This window comes from Peromyscus maniculatus, chromosome 5, assembly GCF_049852395.1.
Source record: "Peromyscus maniculatus bairdii isolate BWxNUB_F1_BW_parent chromosome 5, HU_Pman_BW_mat_3.1, whole genome shotgun sequence".
In the NCBI taxonomy this organism is placed as follows: Eukaryota; Metazoa; Chordata; class Mammalia; order Rodentia; family Cricetidae; genus Peromyscus; species Peromyscus maniculatus.
Window position 1 is genome coordinate 106,669,095 of NC_134856.1, and position 21,609 is coordinate 106,690,703.

The following is a 21,609-nucleotide window of genomic DNA, read 5'->3' on the forward strand; positions in this document are numbered from 1 at the left end:
AGAAGCATGCATGCTATGCAGTTCTGCGTCATTAGCGCTCGCTTGCCCCTGCCCTTCTTTCCTCTCACCTCTTTTTTTTCTGACCCAGTTCTGTGTGTTTGGCTGTAGTACCTTGGCCAGAGGCGATCCTTAATAGAGAGTGGCAGGAAGCTTGTTGGCCTATGAGTGTACCAGAAAATACGTGGAAGCAGGGTGGCCAAACACATCAGTCAGTCTTCTGGGAAGCTCAGCTTCCTTTCAACACGTGGGGCTGGTGAGATCGCTCAGCGGGGGTAGGTGCTTCCTTGCTGCACAAGCCGGAAGGGCTGAGTGTGATTCTTGGAAGGAGAGAACCAATTCCTGAATGCTGTCTTCTGACCTCTATCCACACTTAAACCACGGCACACACATGCCATCTCCCTAAATACTAACAAATGAAAATAAGTACATTCTATACAAGTAACTTTTTTTCCCCTCTAAAATCCTCCTATGGTACCAGAAGGGGTCTCTGTGCTGGACTGCTCATTGATGGCGCCTGTTCAGCCAGATAGTGCCTGGATCTCTGGTATGATGGGAGACTGCTGTTGAATCTCTTAACTTCACAATCAGTAATTGCAAGAGTAACAGAGGAGCCGAGTCAAGAATGGAGTCCCCTTATTTAGCTCTGGTTCTTAAGCAGCTCTCTAAATGCTTATTGAAATTCTAATTGTCGGCATTGGTGTTTTGACAGGCTTTATACTTTAGAAGGAAAACTGGTTGAGAACGGGTCAGAGCTGGAGAATGGGCAGTTTTACGTGGCCGTTGGCAGAGATAAGTTTAAGAGACTGCCTTACAGTGAGTTACTTTTTGACAAGTCAGCAATGAGAAGGCCTTATGGGTAAGTCTTCATCCTTGCTCACTCACTCTCACTCTTTAGTTACTGTTTGAAGAAGCTCTGGAGCAATGTTAGTGTAAAGGGAGGAGGGTGGTGGTGGTGAAGAGTGGGCATGGCACAAGAGAGGCCGTTATCTTATGTGTTCCATCTGTTTCAAACGTATAAACGTAAGTGTGTAATCGATGGTAAGTGTGATGGTACACGGTATTCCAAGCACAGAGGCGGAGGCAGTAGGATCAGGAGGTTAAGATCATCCTCAACTAAGTAGTAAGTTCAAGGCTAGCCTCTCTCAAAATCAAACAAAAAAAGTATTTTCTGTAACCAGCAGTCTTATTCATCAGTTAGCATAAACAGCATTCATGACTGAGAAGTGTTGCATGAAACACACTGTTGGGATTTGTAAAAGACTCAGTACCTTTGCACTGAACCAAGTTTAAATTAAATACGGAGCTCCATTCTTGTGAAGAAGGTATCAGGCCACGAGCTCTCTGCATAAATCTCATGGGCAGTTTCAGAGTCTAACAGTGCAGCCAGAGCACACGAGTTTTCAGTTGGCTTGAAGAGAAACTTACAGTAGCTTACACTCATTATCATTTTTATTCATTTATCTTTTTGAGACAGGGTCTATCATGGTCCAGACTGGCCTCTAACTTGCTATGCAGCCCAGGCTGGCCTTGAACTCATGCTTTTTCTGCCTCTACCTCTGAGTTCTGGGATGACAGGCATTCACAACCTCAGCTGGCTTACATGTCCTCCTCCATCCCCTTTAAAAACCATAAAATATGAAAGCAATGCAATTGTACCTGCACAAACAGATAGGGAAGCCGAGTATAGAATCAGTGCCAAACTTTCAGACGTGTGTGTGTGTGTGTGTGTGTGTGTGTGTGTGTGTGTGTGTGTGTGTGTGTTTACTTGTATGAGGGCACACAGACATATGGAGGTCAAAGATTACTCCCTTGTAGGTCAAGTGCCTTTCTTGGCTGCTCTCAACTTTATTATTTGAGACAAGGTCTCTCCCTTAAACCCAGAGCTTGCTGATTCAATTTAAGGCAGCTTGTTCCAGGGCTCCCTTATCTCTGCCTCTTGAGCCCTGAGATGACAAGGCAGTCTCTGTGCCCACTCAGTGTTTCCATGGGTACTAGAAACTCAAACTCTAGCCTCCACGCTTCTGTAGCAAGTACTTTATCCACTGAGCCGTCTCCTCAGCAAGGCTTATACTTCAGTTGCTTGTGACACACTATGTATGGTTTTTCTCTCTGAAGGACCCTTTGTGAGGATGTCGTGTATAGCTGGCATCTGAGCTTCAGAGCCTTGAGCTGCGACACTGGAGCTTTCTGTGTGGCTGTGGGGATCTATCTCTGCTGTTCTGCACAGAGGTCAGGGCCTCTGGGCTCTTAAAATTGCCTTTTCGTGGCTGTCCTCTGAAGAGGCCGAGTGGGGCATCACCAGTTTGGTCCCTAGTAATGTGTATACTGCAAGGCTGTGTGTGTGTGTGTGGGGGGGTGGGGGGGGCGCTAAGGCTTCTGAGGAGTAGCAGAGGGACTGTCAGGAGTGTTGGGCCTGTGCAGGAGCCCAGGCCTTCATGAACGTTAGAGTTTCTTGCCAACAGACTGGTTGCTGATTACCCAGTCCGTAAAATCCAACCCTTTAAATCCAACTTCTGCTTAGCAATGCTTGTGAGCCTGCTGTGAGCAGAACTAGGTACTTGATGGTAATGTAAAAATTGTGACTCATCGGTCTCTCTCATACACATTAGTAAGGTTTACCATTATATATGCATCCTATTTTTGGAGACAGATTATAAGATGGATTTTTTGCCTAATGGCACAGACATCTGAAACTTATGAAGAATAATTATTATTATTTGGTGATAATTGACCTGTTTAAAAACTTTCTGAATATAAATGCCAGCACTTTTCATCCTTTTCCACCACAAGTGGACATAGTATACAATATTTTAAGAAGTCATTATTATAATAATTATTATTTTTGAGAGAGTCTTGTGTAACCTGGGCTAACTTTGAACTCTTGATACCTGAGATTCTACTTTCTTTGGGCTAGGATTAACAAATGGGTGGCACCATGCCCAACAAATTTATTGTTTCTGACTCAATCTGGCATGGTTGTTACTTAGCTTAAAAATGATTTTTTTTTGATCTACAAATAGAAAGGTTGGGAATTTAAATTAAAACTGTTTTGTCTTAGGGTTTCTATTGCTGTGAAGAGACACCATGACCATGGCAACTCTTATAAAGGAAAAAATTTAATTGGGATGGCTTATAGTTCAGAGGTTCAGTCCATTATTATCATGGTGGGACATGGTGGCGTGCAGGCAGACATGGTGCTGGAGAAGTGCTTATAGGCAACTAGAAGTGATGTGACTGTCATACTGAGTGACGCTTGAGAAAGAGACCTCAAAGGTTGTCCCCACAGTGGCACACTTCCTCCAACAAGGCCATACCTACTCCAACAAAGCCACACCTCCTAATAGTGCCACTCCCTGTGAGATTGTGGGGTGGGGGCAATTACATTAAAACTACAACACTGTTATAAAAAAATTGTATTAAAAGTTTGTTTGTAAGCATAAAGTTAGATAATAGCCAGGAAGCCATTAGGAATGATTTAGAATGGAAATGTGAGGTTCTATGGCACCAAGCACAGGTGTCAGTGGCCAGGGGCTTCTGGGAGGTGAGCGTAGTTAGAAGGATGGTTGTACATGATATGGTATTTGTAACTAACAGTCACGTGTCCCGATTGCAATTGTCTCCACAGTCAGAAAGCGTCTTCACTGCCTCCCATGGTTGGATCGAGGAGGTCTAAAGGGAGTGTAAGTATCAGCAGCTTTCCTCATTAATGTTCTAGCTCTACAGAGCCATCCTCTGGGTTTCAATTAAGTTCACAGGAATAAATCTTAGCTACCTGGAGGCACACAAGCAACTGTGTGAAACGTTACTAGAGTTTCAATGTAACAACTGAAGTCCTAAACAATAGCTAATGCCTGTTAGAAGATAGAATCCAAAACTTTTTCCTTTTTGATGCAACTTACGTTGTGGTTATGGTCTGAACAGGAATTCATAGCTGTGAGAAACTTGCTAGGTCACAGTAGTGCTTGGGTAGTCTGTGTCTAACAAAGACTAAGAGGAACTTTAGGTAAGAAAATGGCCACTCTTGGTTGTACTTCTCTGAAAAAAAAATCAAGAATTATCCTAAATGCTTCGTCCCACCCCAGATGCTTTCCCTGGCCATTCCCTCACTGTTGTTACCTGAGCAAGGATTGATGATGTGCCGGTGATGTGGGAATCAGAGCCTGCAATGGGTAGTTCATCTGCTAACAGTTCAGTCTGCACTGCAGCTCACCCTAACCTCCAGTCTACACTGCATCTCACCCTAACCTCCAGTCTACACTGCAGCTCACCCTAACCTCCAGTCTACACTGCAGCTTATCTCCCCCACCCCACCCCCTGATCCATAGTTCCCTTGAGGATGAAGTCCACTTTGTTTTGGAGGGCTGAGGTAGCAGGACTTTCTGGCCTAGGGTTCTCTGCTCTCTCTCAATGGCCTTAGCAGGAGTGATCAGAACTGATGTAGCGTTCCTACCCAACTCCAATTAGCTGAGCAGCAGTCATGTTCTGGTGTGTTGTAAGCACTTGGTGATCAGTGATATTGCCTCCTAATGGACAAGTACGTATCCTGTCCTGTGTGCTTGTTTCATGACATTCTTAATGAAAAGGAAAGATAATTTTGTGTTTGTGTTGTTGACTCTCATTCATGGAGACTGTGCTGCTTATGATAAAGAAAGCTCTTGTCCTCGATGCTCTTCACACTCTAAGGGAAAGACAGAAAATTACCTGGAAGGTTATGAACAGCCTGAAACTGAGTATCTAGCACATGACCACCGAGAACATAGAGTTTAAACACTGCCTCTGGGTGCCAGTGCAGAGTCTAGTGGATGCAGCTGAGGTAAGTGGTTTTAGGAGCACGGTGGTGTGAGTGAAGGAGAAATGGGTATGTGAAGATGCCAACATGGTAGCCAGGGTTCAGTGTCCACCCAAGACCCTACTGTGCCACGTTCTTTCCAGGACCTAATGGAAAGCCAAATAAGACCCATGAATTTAGGTTTTCTCTCCTTCTTCTCCTCCTCGTCCTTGTCCTCCTCCTCCTTCCTCCTTTTCCCTCCCCTTAAATTTCATCCTGAAGACATAACACAGGTGCCCCTGCTTTCTGTGCTTAAAATGGAAAACAAAGCAAAATGGGAAACATGAAGTGTAGAAGTAACAGGTCTCAGGCTTCCACTGAGCAAGCGGCAGGAGAGTGACAGTGTGCACCTGCTTGCTCTGAGCTATGGATTCCTATCCTTGCACCTTGTGGTCAGTGAATCTTTAGGCCAACTTCAGCAGAGACCCTTCATGTCTGTAGGGTGATGTGCCAGGAAGTCAATTTCTATATGACCATGAGCTCCAGCATGAAAGTACATCTTTATCCTTGAGTAGAGGGCGTCCTGAGAGCCTCTGAGAGGTTAAAAAAAAAAAAAAAAGCGTCATCCGAGTCAGTTGAAGAACCTCAGATCTTTTATGCAGAAAGAGACTTATGTGGGGTGATTCTATAGGCAAGCCACGGAAGTGGCCTAAGTAGAACATGGTGAGTCTAAACGAGGTAGGCAGCAAGGGAAACTGGAACTGATTATTATTCATGAAGAGACAGAGTTTGCTTGGTGATTGGGTAGATAGGGTTGCTGGAGAAGACAGAAACCAAGATAACCACAGGGTTTTGAGCTTGGATGCCAGAAAAAAGTGGTAGTTCAATGACCAGGAAGAGGACAGGCAGAAGAAAAAATTAACAATGGCTTCCTTTCAAATGTGCTGAATTGATTTGGCCAGCCACATAATGACCTAATTTGAGGTAGAGACTGTGTGGTACTGCCAGCACTTAGGACAGCTTGGCATGGCCCAGGCATCAGTAGTAGTATAGCTTGAGGGAATGGGTGAGTAGGAACCTGGAGGGGACAATTCAGTGATAACCCCAGGTGAACTAGCCTTAGAGAACCTAACCTCTCAGGGTGGAGAGTGAGTGAGACTTGGGTCAGTAGCTGAAAAGTATCTTCACCATTAAAAATGATAAATGAAATCCATGGGAGATTTATTTATTAAGGTTTATTTTTAAATATGTGTATGCCTTTGTGGGGCTATATGCACATGAATGCAGGTATCTGTCAAGGCTAGACAAGGGTGTCAGATGCCCTGAAGCTGGAGTTACAGGCTGCCTGTATGTGGGCGTTAGGAACTTGTGTGCTCTGCAAGAACAGCAAGCCTACTTAACCTCTGAACCATCTCTCTAGGCCCAAGACTTGTATTTTGTTCTCTGGCTTTCTGGAGGGCCTTGTGGCAGAATTCTTTTTGTGTACACATCATGCAAGTCTCAGCTCTTCACTCTCGTAATACAATGGACAAGCAGTGGTTAAACAGAAACCCAGTGTAGCTGAATAACTCACCCAGGGTCACAGAGAAAATGGATGGCAGGACTCAAGGCACAACCCAGCTCTTCATGTTCCCAGCCGTCGCACGTTGCAATTTTGTGTTTACAATATGAAATCTGAAAAGCTAAAGTTTTCATTAATGATGAAAGACTGTTCCTGCTCCAGGCACATGTTCCAGCACAGTCACGCAGTTTCCTTCCTTGCTCACTCCTGAGGAAGATTTCTGCATCCATTGTGAATACTGGTTCTCAGAATGATGATTGAGTATCCCAGTGTCTGGCTGGGGCTGAGTCCTGGGGGGGGGGGGACAGAGATAAGTAAACAGGCATGCCTCTCTTTGATGCTCGCAGTCTATTGCAGGAGACAACTGTTGACCCAACAATTCCATAAGTCAGTGCATAACTACAGAGTGTGATCAAATGGAAGGAAACTGCAGAACAGTGTGAGAGAAAATAAAGAGAAAACCAATTTAGATAGCCTCACTGAAGAAGTGACTCAAATATATAACGTATATTCCCGTTCAGTAGAAAAGAGGCTCAAAAGGTTAAACTTATCTCCACGCTATTAAAATACACAAATTAAAATGCATTTGTGTTTCTTCTCACAGCGCTGCTGTGTGTATCCATCTCTTCATTGCTCACTTTGTCAGTCACGCATCCATCTATTCTATCAGATATCCACCCGTTCACTCCATCAGCTCTCCATCCTTCTGCTCTCTCCACCATCCAGCCACACAATCATCCATCTGTACACTCTGTGAGCCATCCATTCACCCATTCTATGAGCCATCTACCTAGTCAGTCCATCAGCCACCCACCCATTCATCTCATCAGCCTTCCATCCGTCCTCTCTATCTGCCATTCATTTGTATGCTTCATCAGCTGTACATCCTTTTACTTTATCAGCCATGCATCCATCTAGTCCGATAGGAACCACTCTATCCATTTTATCAGCCATTCACCTATCCACTCTGCTAACCATCCACTCATCCAGTCCATCAGCCACACACTTATCCACCTACATCTGTATATCTTCTCTACCAGCCATGCACTTATCTGCTCTGGCATCCATCCATTCTCTCATTCATCCATCCACTCTACAAGCCACCCACTCACTTGTTCTATCACATGCAATCTATTCACTCTATCAACCTATTATATCAGTTTATTCATCTGATCAGCCATCCACTCAATACATATTTGTTGAGTATTTACTAAGTGCCAGGAACAACTATACACACTTAGTGTTACATGTATAAAGAGACTAATCAGGATCTTACACGGTATTCTTTCAAGACCTCATGTGTGTGCTAGGGCAATTCAGATTGGTTGGATAGAATATTCAACCACAAATATGTAGATGATTTCAGACAGGAATGAATGCTATAAGTGAACTAAAATACGGCAGGGCACTGACTTCATGTAAAAGTCTCTGAAGCTGAGATATTTGTGGTGTGCAGGAGCCAGTCACGCAGAAAGGAGAGGAAGGGGGAGGAGTTGAGGCGGAGTTATTCAGAGGAGCCAAAAGTATCCAGGTTGTTGGTCAAGAGCTTGATCGGTGAAAGGGAGGGGGAAGACCAGGGCAGTGAGCACTGAATGAAGTAGGAAGAGTAGGCAGGCCCAATCATAGACAAAGCAAGGCTTGATCCAGGCCTTCATGAGATGCCACTGAGGGACTTAAAGGAAGGATTCTAGTATTTGATTTGTACTTTTAAAGATGAAAACATTAAAATTATGTGTACGTATGTGTGTGTGTGTGTATGTGTGTATGTGTGTGTGTGAGTGTGTGTGTGTGTGTGTGTGTGTGTGTGTGTGTGTGTGTATGCACATGAATGCAGGTTTCTGTGGAGGCCAGAAGAGAGTGTCAGATTCCCTGCAGCTGGAGTTACAGGTGGTTGTGAGATGCCTGACTTGGGTCCTCTGCAAGAGCAGCATGTGCTCTTAACCACTGAGCCATCTCTCCAGCCCCTGATTTATGATTTTTAAAGCTCATATGGCAAACACAGATTGGGGAAAAAGTGGAAGTAAGAGGCAGAGGGTGCCTGGAATCCAAGTTTGGGATGAGGTAACTGGGCTCTGTGGCTGCAGGCTTGATGGTGTTTCTGTCTATTAGAAGTCAGTTTTGAGTGTTGCTGCTGCTCACCAGCTATTTGTTGAGTGCCCGTTCCTTCCTGGACACAGTGGCGGTACTTGGGTGTCTGAGATTTCAAAGCCCTGACTGTGTATAGGTTACCATTCTAGTGCACAAGAGAAGAGTAGGCCTGGTGCCTTTGATGTCAACCAAGGAAGAGCTTAAGGGACAGTCTGTTCAAACAAGGGAGGAGAGAGGAAGGCAAAGGTTGTGTTGCTGTGCGGTTAGCATCCATTTGAGCAGAGAATACCATGGTGCTGGGTGAACACAGAATTCTCATTCAACTCACTCAGGGAATGTGTGGATGCCTGGCAGTGAGCCACCGACAGCATCCTATGCCAGTAAATCCAGTCACAAGCTCGGTTTTTAACAGCAGAACTCATTTACACCTTCTCTGTAATTAATAGGTTCCCCTGAGAATGCTGGGCTTGATAGATCATTAACAGTCTGGCCCCTGGGGAGGGATATAAGTGAGGGGGCTGTGTAGGAGGGGATGAGCTTCTTCCTTTAGGTACCACAGTTCACCTCACCCAGCATTGAACCTAAAGGCAACATTGACCTAGATTGTTAAGAATTTATGTCTCTCATGCAGCTTTCTAGTAACTGTTTTGTTGCATGAAGAAGAGTGGGAAGGAGAGAAGGTGGGGGGGGGGGGGAGGAGGGGAGGAGGTGGGAGGGAGAGAGAAGAGGGGGAGACATAGGACTTGGATACAAGTAGACTGAAAACAGCCAGTAGAATCCTCTGCACCAAATGCTCTGCCAACTGATAGGTGGGAGAAGTGCAGAAGTTTCTCAGTTGAGAATAACTTTAGGTTACTATTCTATTCTTAGAGTCAAAACGAAGAGAAAAGTGGTTTCTTTTACAGAGAAAGCGCCATGCATGCAGGGCTGGCCCCTGCAATGCCGCACCACACAGGATAAGGGTGCCCTCTAGTGGAAAAGAAGTAAAATGACGGGAATGTGGAAAGTGACTCCACTTGTTTTTTGTTACCATCTTGTTAATGCATATTATGGTCTGTAATATTTGGGGCCAAATATTAGGATTTCCAGGGTTTTGATGCAAGACTCAATTGGTTACCATGACTTCATGAGTATCACAAAGTCCCTATGAGACAAAATTTAAACACATTAAAATAAAATTTTCCTGTTCTCCAAATTGGATTCTGCTACATGGGAAACTGAGTCCAGGATGGGCAAAAGGGCAGCTCATACCTGCCATCAGTAGACTCATGTGAGAGAAATACCAGCTTAGTAATGGAGCACCAGAGACACTCTGCTGCTCAGCCAGGCAAACTCGCAAAAGGACCTCAGACTTGATATTTTATGGCCTACATTTTTGGATGCACATGTATGAGGGTTGGAAATGGTTAATTGTGGCAGCGAAGGAAGCTGGAGTTGGTTAGCTCTTCCTGGAACAATCCCAGGGAACTGTAGAAGTGAAATCTAGCTGGCCCCCACTGTACCTAGGTAGAGGGGTTATTGAGGGTGTATTTGCTTTGTGTATGTTTAGAGCCGAGTTCATTGTTCCTATTTGATCTTTCAGTGCATGTGAGGTAGAGACAGGCCAGTGGCTGAAGGGGGAGCCTGAGAGGGAGAGACAGGCCAGTGGCTGAAGAGGAGCCTGAGAGGGAGAGACAGGCCAGTGGCTGAAGTGACTCCTGGCACCATGTTTTTGCAAGGCACCCTATAAATTTTGGCTGCTTCTTGATTGTTGCCATAGAGCCGTGATGTGCTGTTTCTGGGATGGCTTTTTCAGAGAGCCTCACCACACAGTGGGTGTTTCTAGTACTTCTGACATTCCAAGACCTCAGCCTGGGAGGTGGAGGAGATGACACAGGAGGTGAAGTGCTTGCCTGGGAGACACGGTGGCCTGAGTTCAGATCTCCAGCTCCCCCATCCAAAGCCAGGTGTGTTTTTATAATCCCAGATGAGGAGACGGAGACCGGAGAATCTCCGGTTTCTCACCAGCTAGCCTAGTGAGCTCTAGGCTTTGTGAGAGATCCTGTCTAAAAAAGAAGAAAGGTGGAGTGATAGAAGATGCCTGATGTCAGCCTCTGACCTCTACATGTACCTTTATGGGTTCACACCTCTTCCACACACATACAGAAATAGAGACGGGAGAGGGAGATGGAGACAGAAATGGGGAGTGGGGGAGGAGCAGGGTAACAGAAACACCATACCTTGAGAAAGCATTTCTTTTCGTAGACAATGCTTCTGACAATACCTTTCTTTAAAGTTGGAAAATACTGTATGAATGCGAACAGCACATGGTAGTGCTGCTTTATCAACTACCGTCACAGCAGGGGTTGGCAAATCTCTCTAATCTCTAGCAGCAATGACTGCTGATGTCTGACCCGTGCTCCGAGTCACACATGCAGCAGGCAGTCCCTCCCTCTCCTCTTTCTCCCCTTTAGCTTCCGTATGATTTATCTACCGCATACAAGTTATACGACCAAGTATAAGCAGTTCTTTCTTTTCTTGCAGTTGGGTTTGCGTTTTACTTGAAAGGCGCCTGGACAGCAGTCCTTATTGAGTGGTTGGAGCATGTGTGAGCATCAGTTATCAACAACACACCTTCCTTCTATGATTGTCTCAATTAATCAGTCTCTAAAAATTATTTTACTGTTGTGTGATCTGTGCACATGTACATTGTGGTGCATGTACACCTGTATGCACATGTATGTAGAGGTCAGCTGACGTCAAGGGCTCTGTTCTACGGCTCTTCACCTTAGTTTTGGAGATAAAACTTCTCACTGAACCTGGTGATCTCCAAGGATAGACTGGCTGGCCAGCGGCTCCTGCCTTTGTACCTCATCTCCTCCAGTTCTAGAGTTAGAGACACGCACTGCTCACTGGTCATTTACAGGCCAGCTGAAGGTTTGAACACAGCTCTTCATGCTTCGCACAACAAGCACTGTACCTGTGGGATCAGATTTTTTCTGAAAACTTCTTGTCTTCAGAAGCAGAACTTTTGCCTCACTTGTAACCAACTTAATAATATGCCTCGAGATAATTCAGAGCCATGAATTCCGCTTGCTGCCCACCGTGCACTGAGCATGTTTAACCGCCTGCCTTTAAGATAGCAGTGGAACCAACCTCGCGAAACTTTGCACTTCCCATGCATTCAGCTTTTACAACGCAAGCTAACTGCATGCCTTTAATCTTAAACTATGTACTCTTCCACACCCCTGACCAGTGTGTGTGTGTGTGTGTGTGTGTGTGTGTGTGTGTGTGTGTGTGTGCATGTGTGTGCATGTATGTGTATTTGTGTGCATGTGTGCATATGTTGTGGTTATCGTTTGCTAAAAGAAGCCAACAGTTTGGAAGCAACCTTTAACAAAACAACCTTTAACAACCTTGTGGATATAGGTTGATATCTGTTTGTAGTTCTGAGTGTTACTCTGGGCCAGTAAAGTAACTTCTTCCCTGTAAAACTCAGCTAAAAATTTCTGAGAAAAAGTATTCCTTATTCCTTTCCTGTGCCACATTTTCTATGTTGCTCAATAAATACAGAACAAAGCTCGTAGGGACAGGCAACAGGGACACACACACACAACAGACAGACAACAGATAGGCCCCAGACCACAACCCACAGAGAAATGGAAGACACAAAGAATTCCTACTTGGGCTTGCTCCTGATCTAAACTATCCCAAGAGGAAGTCTTTTCATTTCTAAAGGTGACATTAACACATTTACCCCTTGGACTGTCTCCCAGCCTTCAACCTGTCTGTCTTTCTTCTTCCCTTCCCTTCCCTTCCCTTCCCTTCCCTTCCCTTCCCTTCCCTTCCCTTCCCTTCCCTTCCCTTCCCTTCCCTTCCCTTCCCTTCCCTTCCCTTCCCTTCCCTTCCCTTCCCTTCCCTTCCCTTCCCTTCCCTTCCCTTCTTCCCTTCCCTTCCCTTCCCTTCCCTTCCCTTCCCTTCCCTTCCCTTCCCTTCCCTTCCCTTCCCTTCCCTTCCCTTCCCTTCCCTTCCCTTCCCTTCCCTTCCCTTCCCTTCCCTTCCCTCCCTCCCTCCCTCCCTCCCTCCCTCCTTCCCTCCCTCCCTCTCTCCCTCCCATCCTTCCTCTCTCTGTCTCTGTCTCTCTCTCTCCTTCTTTCTTTTGGTTTTTTTTGAGGAGACAGGGTTTCTCTCCATTTGTAGACCAGGCTGGCCTCGAAATCAGAGATCCCTTCTGTCTCTGCCTCCCAAGTGCTGGGATTAAAGGTATGCATAATCACCACCTGGCTCAACCTATATTTCTTCCTTCCTTCCTTCCTTCCTTCCTTCCTTCCTTCCTTCCTTCCTTCCTTCCTTCCTTCCTTCCTTCCTTCCTTCCTTCTTTCTTTTCTAAATAAATTTATTTAGTTTACATCCTGGCCGAAGTTTCCCCCACCTCCTCTCCTCCCAGTCCTTCCTTCCCACTCCCCTCTGTGTTACCCACCCCCAATCCATTCCCCTCCATTTCTGTTCAGGAAAGGGCATCAACCTATCTTTCTGAATGCTCCCTAAACCACCCCTCTGAGTGTCCTTTTCTGAAATGAGGTAAACTTAATCCCTGGGCAATCTACAATGAGGTCCCTGCTCTGTCTTGTCACATCCTTCTGCTGGTGACTGATGCTTTTCCAGAGAGTAGTAACATCACCCTTGCTGGGATCCCAAGTCCCTTACTCAGTGGGTTTTCTATAGAGTCTTTCCAAGTTTAACAGCATCCCCAAACCTTCTAGAAAGGCACTAACTGTCTGTGAAGGGTTACTGTTGTCACACAAGTTTTCCAGTGCTGAAATCTCAGGGCGAGCAGACCTCACTGAAAGCAGACCGCAGTCTGGGTCTTGGCTAAGGACTTCAGAAGCTCCACCCCTGTCATGCTGTCTGTCTGTCTGTCTTCGCCAGACAGTGACTGAAAAAGGGGAAAGAAAAAATAAATCTCTGCTTGTAGATCATGCAATAATTAAATGGAAACTGGATGTTTAAATTGCAGTTGGAATAGAAAATTAAATTATGTAAAAATGTTATAGATTTGGACAAGTTTTCATACTGTTAATAAATCTATGCATAATTCATTTTCTTGTAGGCTGTGACAAAATAGCATAAATAACTTCATTTGTAAGATGGTGTTTTTTTTTTTCCATTCTTAATTGGATGATGGCTAAAACCATTTAAATGCTTTTGGGTGACTGAATATATAAATGTTTAAAATGAGCAGTTATAATAGGCTTCCAGGCAGATTTGTTTATTTAATATTACTACATTTATTTTCAGATAGTACAGATGTTGCATAAAGATTGCACCCAATATGGTCGAGTTATTTATTTACTTACAATCTTATTCTTGCCGTGCCGGAGATGGAATGCAGGGCCTTGCACATGGTAGGCAAGTGCTCCATCAGCAGGCCACACCCCAGCTCTGATAGGACTTTATATATCTATATCATCTACAGCTATATTAGCTCTGGTCTTGGAGAGAACACCAGACCCTTATCACCAGGTACTGTTCCAGTCACCTCACACCTGTCCCCCTTCATTCTGTGACAATGTAAAGGCAGGCGCATCAGCCACATTCAGCTGATGAGGGAATTGTGTGTGCTCATGCATGTGGTCGGCGGTCAACCTCTGATATTGTTCCTTGGGATACCATCCACTTGGTTGTTTGTTTTTGACAGTGCTGGGAAACTTCACCAGTTTGGATAGGCTGGATGGATGGCCACAGAGCTCTGGGGGTCCGTCCCCAGGGCTGGGATTACAAGTACCATCTCCATGCCTGGCTTTTCCCATTGGTTTTGGGATTTGAACTCCGGTTCTCCTGCCTGTGTGGGCAAGCACTTAGCAACTGAGCCATCTATCTCCCCAGCCAAGGAATGGTTTTTGTTTTTGTTTTCCTGTGTGTGCCGTGGTGATGGACTCTGGCCTCACCAAGTGCTAGGCAGGCACTGTGCCTTTGAGTTCCATCCCCAGCCCCAAGGGAAATAGTTTTATGGCCTGCCTGGTACCTGTGCCAATTGTGAGTGATTATTTTTAGTCTTCTTTCTCTGCCAGACCTTCCTCCTGCCTCTGGGAAGATGTGTTTGCAGTTAATGTGGCACCAAGGCCAATAGTTGGAAATTAATGCAGGGCCCTGTCCCTGGGATTACTAGTTAACCACATGTATGCACTGGGAATACCTTTGAGAGTCCACTAGCCAATAGTAAGAGTCTAATCTTTTGTCATTTAGGGAAATTATCGCCAATCTAAGTCAACCATCGGTTCCAGCGATAACTCATCTCCTCAGCCTCTGAAGAGGAAAGGGAAGAAAGATTCAAATTCAGAAAAAACCACAAAAGTGAAACAAAATGTGAAGCCGAAGGATTCCCCAAAAGCAGTCCTAAACAATGGTTAGTGTGGTTTTTGCATCGCTTATATTATTATCTTTTTATGGCTGTGGATCCATTTTAAATTCTTTTTGTTCTAAAGATTTTCATTTTTAATTATGTGTATATGTATATATATGTATATATATATATATATATGTATGTATATATATATATGCACACGTGCACACAGATGCTAGGAACTGAGTGTGAATGTAGCAAGAGCTCTTAACCACTGAGCCATCTCTCTAGCCCCTCAATGTTCATTCTTAACTTGATAATGTTCACTTCTCCAGGCTCACAGAGGATATTCCTTTTTGTCTTGTCATATGTGAGGCTGTTCTAAGAAGTCTTTCCCTGGGCGAGAAGCAGCTGTTTCTCACACTGGGCTTCTGTTTGGGATCAGATGTTGGCCTTTGAGAATCTTTGCTTTGAGATCAGATCGTTGTTTAAGGCAGTCTTATTAGGACAAAAGGGAACATTGCCATCTTGTGCACCCACCAAGAGTGCTTGCTTGGCATCACACTTCGTCTAAGTACTGTTGACTGGCCTCTGGGGTTGAGGGTCTACACTCATCATTTGCTGGTATTCCCAACTCACTTTTCTTGAAAAGATGTTCTGATATCCAAAGTGAATACTGGCCACACATAAACTTTACTAAGAGTAGCCATAAGATAAATTTAAAAATTTCTTATTTGAGCCAGCCATGGTAGTTCATGCCTGTAATCTCAGCACTTGGGAGGTGAAGGCAGGAGGATTAATTAGGAGGTTAAGGCCAGTCTATGCTATATAGTGAGTTCAAGGCCCTCTGGTTCTCAAAAACAAACAAAACCCAAAGCAAAACAATTTGCATTGGTCTGAGAATCCACGAGTGTGAGACAAAGTTGTCCTGAGTCAGGACAAGTGCAATGGAATGGTGGACTTTCACACAGGTTTGTGGAGAGGGGCTGTGTTTGGTTTCATTTCAAGTGCATTCTCAATCGGATGGGCTCACAGAACGGAGAGAGATTTGTGCCAGCCAGCTGCTGGCTGGAAACAGAAAGTGGAGCGGTTGCTTTGTCTCTTCTACTCAAGGTCCATCCACATAGACGAGCGTGGGATGCTCGGGGTGAAGACTGACTGGAGAATGCTTTGAGTCATCAGTAGAACCCAGGCCCCACATGGGAACTCCATGTGACACGAGGAATCATGTGGTATTCCCAGCTGCATGGCAGCAGGAGCTCCTGGGAGGGTTAGAGGATGCTGCATAGATGGCCGAAGAATCGGAGAGGCAAGTGGTGGAAGCTTGAAAGAGCAGGCTAAATGATCAGGAAGCCTGGTGGCTGAGGCTGGAGGATCTCAAGGCTGGGCTGGAGAGTCTAGTGAGCTCATGCTTCATAAAACACAAGAAGGGGCTGAGGATTTAGCTCAGCGGAAGAGCACTTGTCTGATGTGCATGAGACCCTAGGCTCACTCCCCAGGGCTGCCGTGGGGAACAGCACAGGATAAATGCATGTCTGGTTCCCCAGAGAAGAGCGAGAGGAAGGGGCTCCTATCCCAGGGGCTCGATGGTGGATATTAGCTTGCTGTTAGATTTGCCGGGCCTCGTCCTTCTGCTGGCGACCTTAGGCAGTCAGTCTGCTTCCTCCGTCAGTCCCACTGCCCCACCGTCTTCCTCCTAGCTGTCACCTCAGGTTGTGATTTCCCTTCACTCTTTGTATGCCCACAGCCTGTTATGTCCCGTCCAGAGACAGGCAGGGAGGAGATCAGGATGAGCGATAGCTGGCAGGTATTGTTGGGTGCCTGTTGTATAGCGGGAAGGACAGGGAAAAAAGTTAGCTGGGAAAACAGGTCATTTTTGAAAGCTAAAAACAACAGAGGTCTTATTGTGACAAACATATATTGCGTGTGGAAGCTCCTAAAACTGTGTATGGACTGTGGCGAACTGCTGTTGGTTTGTTGAGACAAGGTCTCGCTGTAGCTCAGGTTGACCGGGAACTCACTATGCAGCCCAGGCTGGTCTCAGACTCATGGCAATCCTCCTGACTTAGCCTTCTGAGTGCTGGCATGAGCTATCCAGCTTCTTTTTTAAAATTCCCAGCACTAGCCTCGGTGTAATAAAATCAAGGCATTTAATACATGTCGATCAAATAAATGGTGGAAATTAAAGATGGCTGAGTCTCTGTAATACTTTAAACCCCACTAAGAAACTGGACCCATTTAAAGCTTTTAATAAATTATTTAGTTAAAGGGAGAAGATGCTATTTGCTTTTTGTCTTTGAGGTTCTTATCAGTGCGCAGAAGTCCCATGTCTACTTACAGTATGTGTATTTTAAATCTTTGGGCTTACTAGTGGTCCCTGTGCAGGCTGGAGAACACAAGGTTGGATTAGCGTTCCTTCCGTTGGGAAGCAGGCTGTGTGGGCAAGTTGAACGATCAGCATCCTGGCTCCTGTGGAAATTCACAAAGAGTCTTCAGTAATATTTCTATAGTATTTAATACTGAAGCAAGTAGTTTGTAAGATGTGATCCGAAAAGGTGGACCCCTTCAGTGCCCCGGGCCTGACGTTGAGAGAATGCACAGTTGCTTCAGGTGACCTCCTATCCTAAGTGGGTATTTTCCAAGCTAGCTTTGTGTTGTGAGGGCCACAGGTTCTTTTTTTTATTATTAAGAAATTTTTTTCATTCATTTTACAGACCAATCAAAGATCCCCCTCTTCCCTCCTCCCGCCCCCAGCCTCCCTCCCCAACCCATCCCCACTCCCCGCCACAAGAAGGTAAGATCTCCAATGCGGAGGCACATCCAGTAGAGGCAAGTCCAAGCCCTTGCCCTTGTCTCAAGGCTGCACGAGGTATCCCATCATAGGTAGTGGGCTCCACAAAGCCCCCTCATGCACCAGAGATGGATTCTGATTCTGCCACCAGGGGCCCCCCAAGCAGATCAAACCACACAATTGTCTCGCCATGCAGAGGGCCTAATCCAGTCCCATGTAGGTTCCACAGCCATTGATCCAACATTCATGAGTTCCCACTAGTTTGGTTTGGTCGTCTCAGCAGGTTTCCCCATCATGGTCCTGAGGCACTTGCTCATAGAATCCCTCTTCTCTCTTTGACTGGACTCCCGGAGCTCTGCCTGGTGTTTGGCTGAGGCCACAGGTTCTTAAACAGCTCTAGGTCATTATTCCCTGCAAAACTGTGAATCTCTGTCAAACAAAGGTCTTAGGACTGATTTTCCCTCCACACAAGGACTATGCTGCTGATTTAGAAGACTTAGAAGAACTGAGATGAAGAATTTACACATATTTTTCTATGATAGGAAGAGCATACGAGTCCCCCCCACCCCATAAACCTTGACTTTCAAAAACATTTATTTTCCATGAAAAGAAAGGCGCAGTGCTATCGCTGCAGCTGCCACTCAGTACACTGACGTGCATCAGTTCATTTCTGCACGATTGAAACCCAAGCAGCTTCCTTACAGACCCTCCCCAAGACGTCCTTGACCGTAAGAAGCTCCCAGACTGTAATGTCACGTGTGTCTCTCCCCTGATTCAGCCGCTGTATTCGTTTACAGTCGAAGCTGCTCTTTACTTTAATGCCATCTGTTTCAGTCATTGGAACCAAGTGTGTGCTTCTTGACGCTCAGGTCTCTAGAGGACTCAAGCAAAAGGAATGTGTAGGATGCAGGGACTCCAGGTACTGAGTGAAAAGGCACAGGAGCTGCTTCCAGAGATGAAGCCTTTGTTTCCTCTACTAAAAAGTGGATAGGAAGTGGGGAGAGCTATTTGGTTGTATTTCAAAGTCTTACATTTTAAGGTTAGAGTGAATAATTAAGATAATTTTCTAGTCTATATTAAAATATATACAAATATTCATTTCAATGCTCTTTACATGTATACTATTATTATATTTAAAAAATAATTGTGGTTTTAGTCACATGTTTTGCTTTTTTTTTTTTTTTTTTTTTTTTTTTTTTTTTTTTTTTTTTTTTTTCCGAGACAGGGTTTCTCTGTGTAGCTTTGCACCTTTCCTGGAACTCGCTTTGTAGATCAGGCTGGCCTCGAACTCACAGAGATCCACCTGCCTCTGCCTCCCGAGTGCTGGGATTAAAGGCGTGCACCACCACCGCCCGGCTATGTTTTGCTTTTTTGAAAGAACTATGATGTTTACTTATGTTCAGCTATGAACAAAATGCTCCCTGACCCAGCAATGCTGCCTTCTGACTGTAGGTGGCGACCTGGCTCTATTTTTATTTTCCAATTTTTTTCCTTGACTGTTTCTCTTGGTAACAGTAAAGCTTAATAATTCAGGCAGAGCAGTGACATATTTCTTCAGGGAAACAAATCCCATTTTCTTTTGTAGCCAAGATGCAAAGTAAGATTGGTGAGTGATTGATGACTGTGGGTCTGCGGTGCGTTTTCAGCGCTGCCTGTGAGATCAGCCTCAGCCTGGCACAGCTTGCTCCCCTTTTTCTTGTGCTGGGGTGCCTGGAGAGATGTTCTAGAGGAGTTAACTAGGTACACTCGCCACTGTGAGCAGAAGCATGATGATGGTTGTTTTGAAACAGCATTTTGGATAGTTAGTTATATTCATTGCTATTATTAATTTTGGATAACTGAAAAGAATATAGAAAATATACGAGTTTAGAAATATCAGAAAGACTGCAAAGAAAGGGGCCTGTAGTGTTATGACATATCATGCTGATAACAAGAAGTACTTTTAAAAGTATTAATGTGAAACGCAAGGCAAAGATTTTCTTCTTTTGGAGGACACATGGTTCTTTGGTGTGTGCATGGGTGTACGTGTGCGTGTCCATGTGCATGCATGCATGTGTGTATGTGTGTGTGTGCACATGGGAACCAGTATTGTTCTAGTGCAGCTTCTGGCTGTGTTGTTCTGTTTAGTTCATGATAGTTTTCTTCCTGGAGGGGACACTTGTGTGTGTAGACTCCCGATGAGGGCAGGCCAGCACTGACGGAGGATGCCTGAGTGTTGTAACCTTGTGTGACTGCCCTTGAACAGCCATGCTCTAGAGCTTTGTAGTGACTGCAGCTGCACACCGTGTGCATGCATCGTCCCACGCATGAAGCACAGTAGCAATCCATTCTCAGAAATCACATCATATGTACCAGGACCGGTGTGTCCTAGGTTGTGAAGTAGCCTCGGCACCTGAACAGTTCTCTGTCACAAGAAACTCTGGGGAAAACCCCTGACGCACATCTGGAAAACATGCTCTCCAGACTCCTAACCTTGAAAGCGGCATTGTGTGCCAGAAGGATGCACACAGGAGGGCACCAAGGTGGTCTGGTTCTGTTTCATAAGCTGAAGTAATAAGATTTGCTTGTGGCTCTTGCTGCCTTACTCATCTGATGAATGGGAGGCATACGTTTCTGTTCCTGTATTGATTGTTGCCACAAAACACTGTGTTTTGTGGTGCATGGATCAAAGTCTGTTTCATTAAATACCAGCTGCTTCTGCTTCTGTTTCTGCTTCTGCTCCTCCTCCTCCTCCTCCTCCTCCTCCTCCTCCTCCTCCTCCTCCTCTTTCTTCTAATTTTTTTGAGACAGGATTTCTCTGTGTAGCTCTGACTGTTTGGAACTCACTCTGTAGCCCAGGCTGGCCTCGAACTCACAGAGATCCGCCTGCCTCTGCCTCCTGAGTACTGGGATTAAAGGCAAGCAGCGCCACTGCCTGGCTAAATACCAGCTTCTTAAAAGACTGGGCATTAGCTTGTCCCACCCCTCATAAGACTGACATATTGTACAATAATATTCTTCTATAGTCAGTATATATATATATATAGTCTAATTATACTTTTTTCTTGTATGCTTAATTGTATAACCCCACTTCTATTAAAAAATTAGTTTAGAGTATATACTTTGTTATTTACTTTAATGGTGAGAGACTGAAAAATTGAAAGCTGAATGAATATAATTATGTAAGGTATATAACACTAGTCATTATTTTTTTATTCTGAGAATAGAACCCAAAGCCTTGCATATGGTAGGTCAGTGCTCTACCACTGAGCCACACCTTGGCCTTCAGTATTTTTTTTTTTTTAGGAAAGAGTTATTTAGTATTTAGTATTTTTATTTAGGAAAGATATTGTGTATCTTGTTGTATTACACATTTATATGGTATAGAGAACAATTGAGGTACAGCTGATGCTGGACTGAGGCCTCTGAAAGAAATTCTTTTAGGGTTAATATTTGTGTAATCTGGAGCTGGATAATATGTTAATATTCTCTCCCCCCTCTCTACCTCCCTCTCTTCCTTTTTCTGCCTTCCTTCCTTCATTCCTTCCAGTTCATATTTTGCCTACCTGTATGTATGTACAATGTGTGTGTGCCTGGTACCAGTGGAGACTAGAAAAGGATGCTCTATCTTCTGGAACTAGAGTTAGGAGCAGCTGTGAGCCACCTTTTATGCTAGGAACTGAACCTGGTCCCATGTAAGAGCAGCCCGTGCTCTTGACTGCCAAGCCACCTGTCCAGGCCTAGTTACTTTTCTTGTGGCTGAGATAGAACACTTGACAAAAATCAGCTTAAGGGGAGAGGGCCTTATTTTGCACACACAGTTGGAGGGCACAGTCATCATAGCAGGGAAGGGGTAGATGGCAGTGGGAACTTGGGGCATGTATTACTCAGGGTTCCCTAGAGGGACAGAACCCCCCCACACACACCGTGTGTGTGTGTGTGTGTGTGTGTGTGTGTGTGTGTGTGTGTGTGTGTGTGTGAGTGAGTGATTTATTAGAATGGCTTTCAGTCTGTGGTCCAACTAGTTCAACAGTGGCTGTCTACCAATGGAAAGTCCAAGCGTTCAGTTGTTGTTCAGCCCATGAGTCTGGATGTCGCAG

General features: G+C 45.0%; 1 protein-coding gene across 6 annotated transcripts in view; it reads left to right on the forward strand.

Moving 5' to 3' along the window:
• Window positions 1-21,609, forward strand: part of Dcdc2 (doublecortin domain containing 2) — a 207,324-nt gene that overhangs the window by 90,087 nt on the left and 95,628 nt on the right. For all 6 annotated transcript variants that reach the window (XM_042278300.2, XM_015995980.3, XM_076573083.1 and 3 more), the window contains 3 exons: window positions 710-856; window positions 3,626-3,680; window positions 14,643-14,802. In XM_042278300.2, the coding sequence (XP_042134234.1) occupies window positions 710-856; window positions 3,626-3,680; window positions 14,643-14,802 (362 nt within the window). The remainder of the gene's footprint in view (window positions 1-709; window positions 857-3,625; window positions 3,681-14,642; window positions 14,803-21,609) is intronic.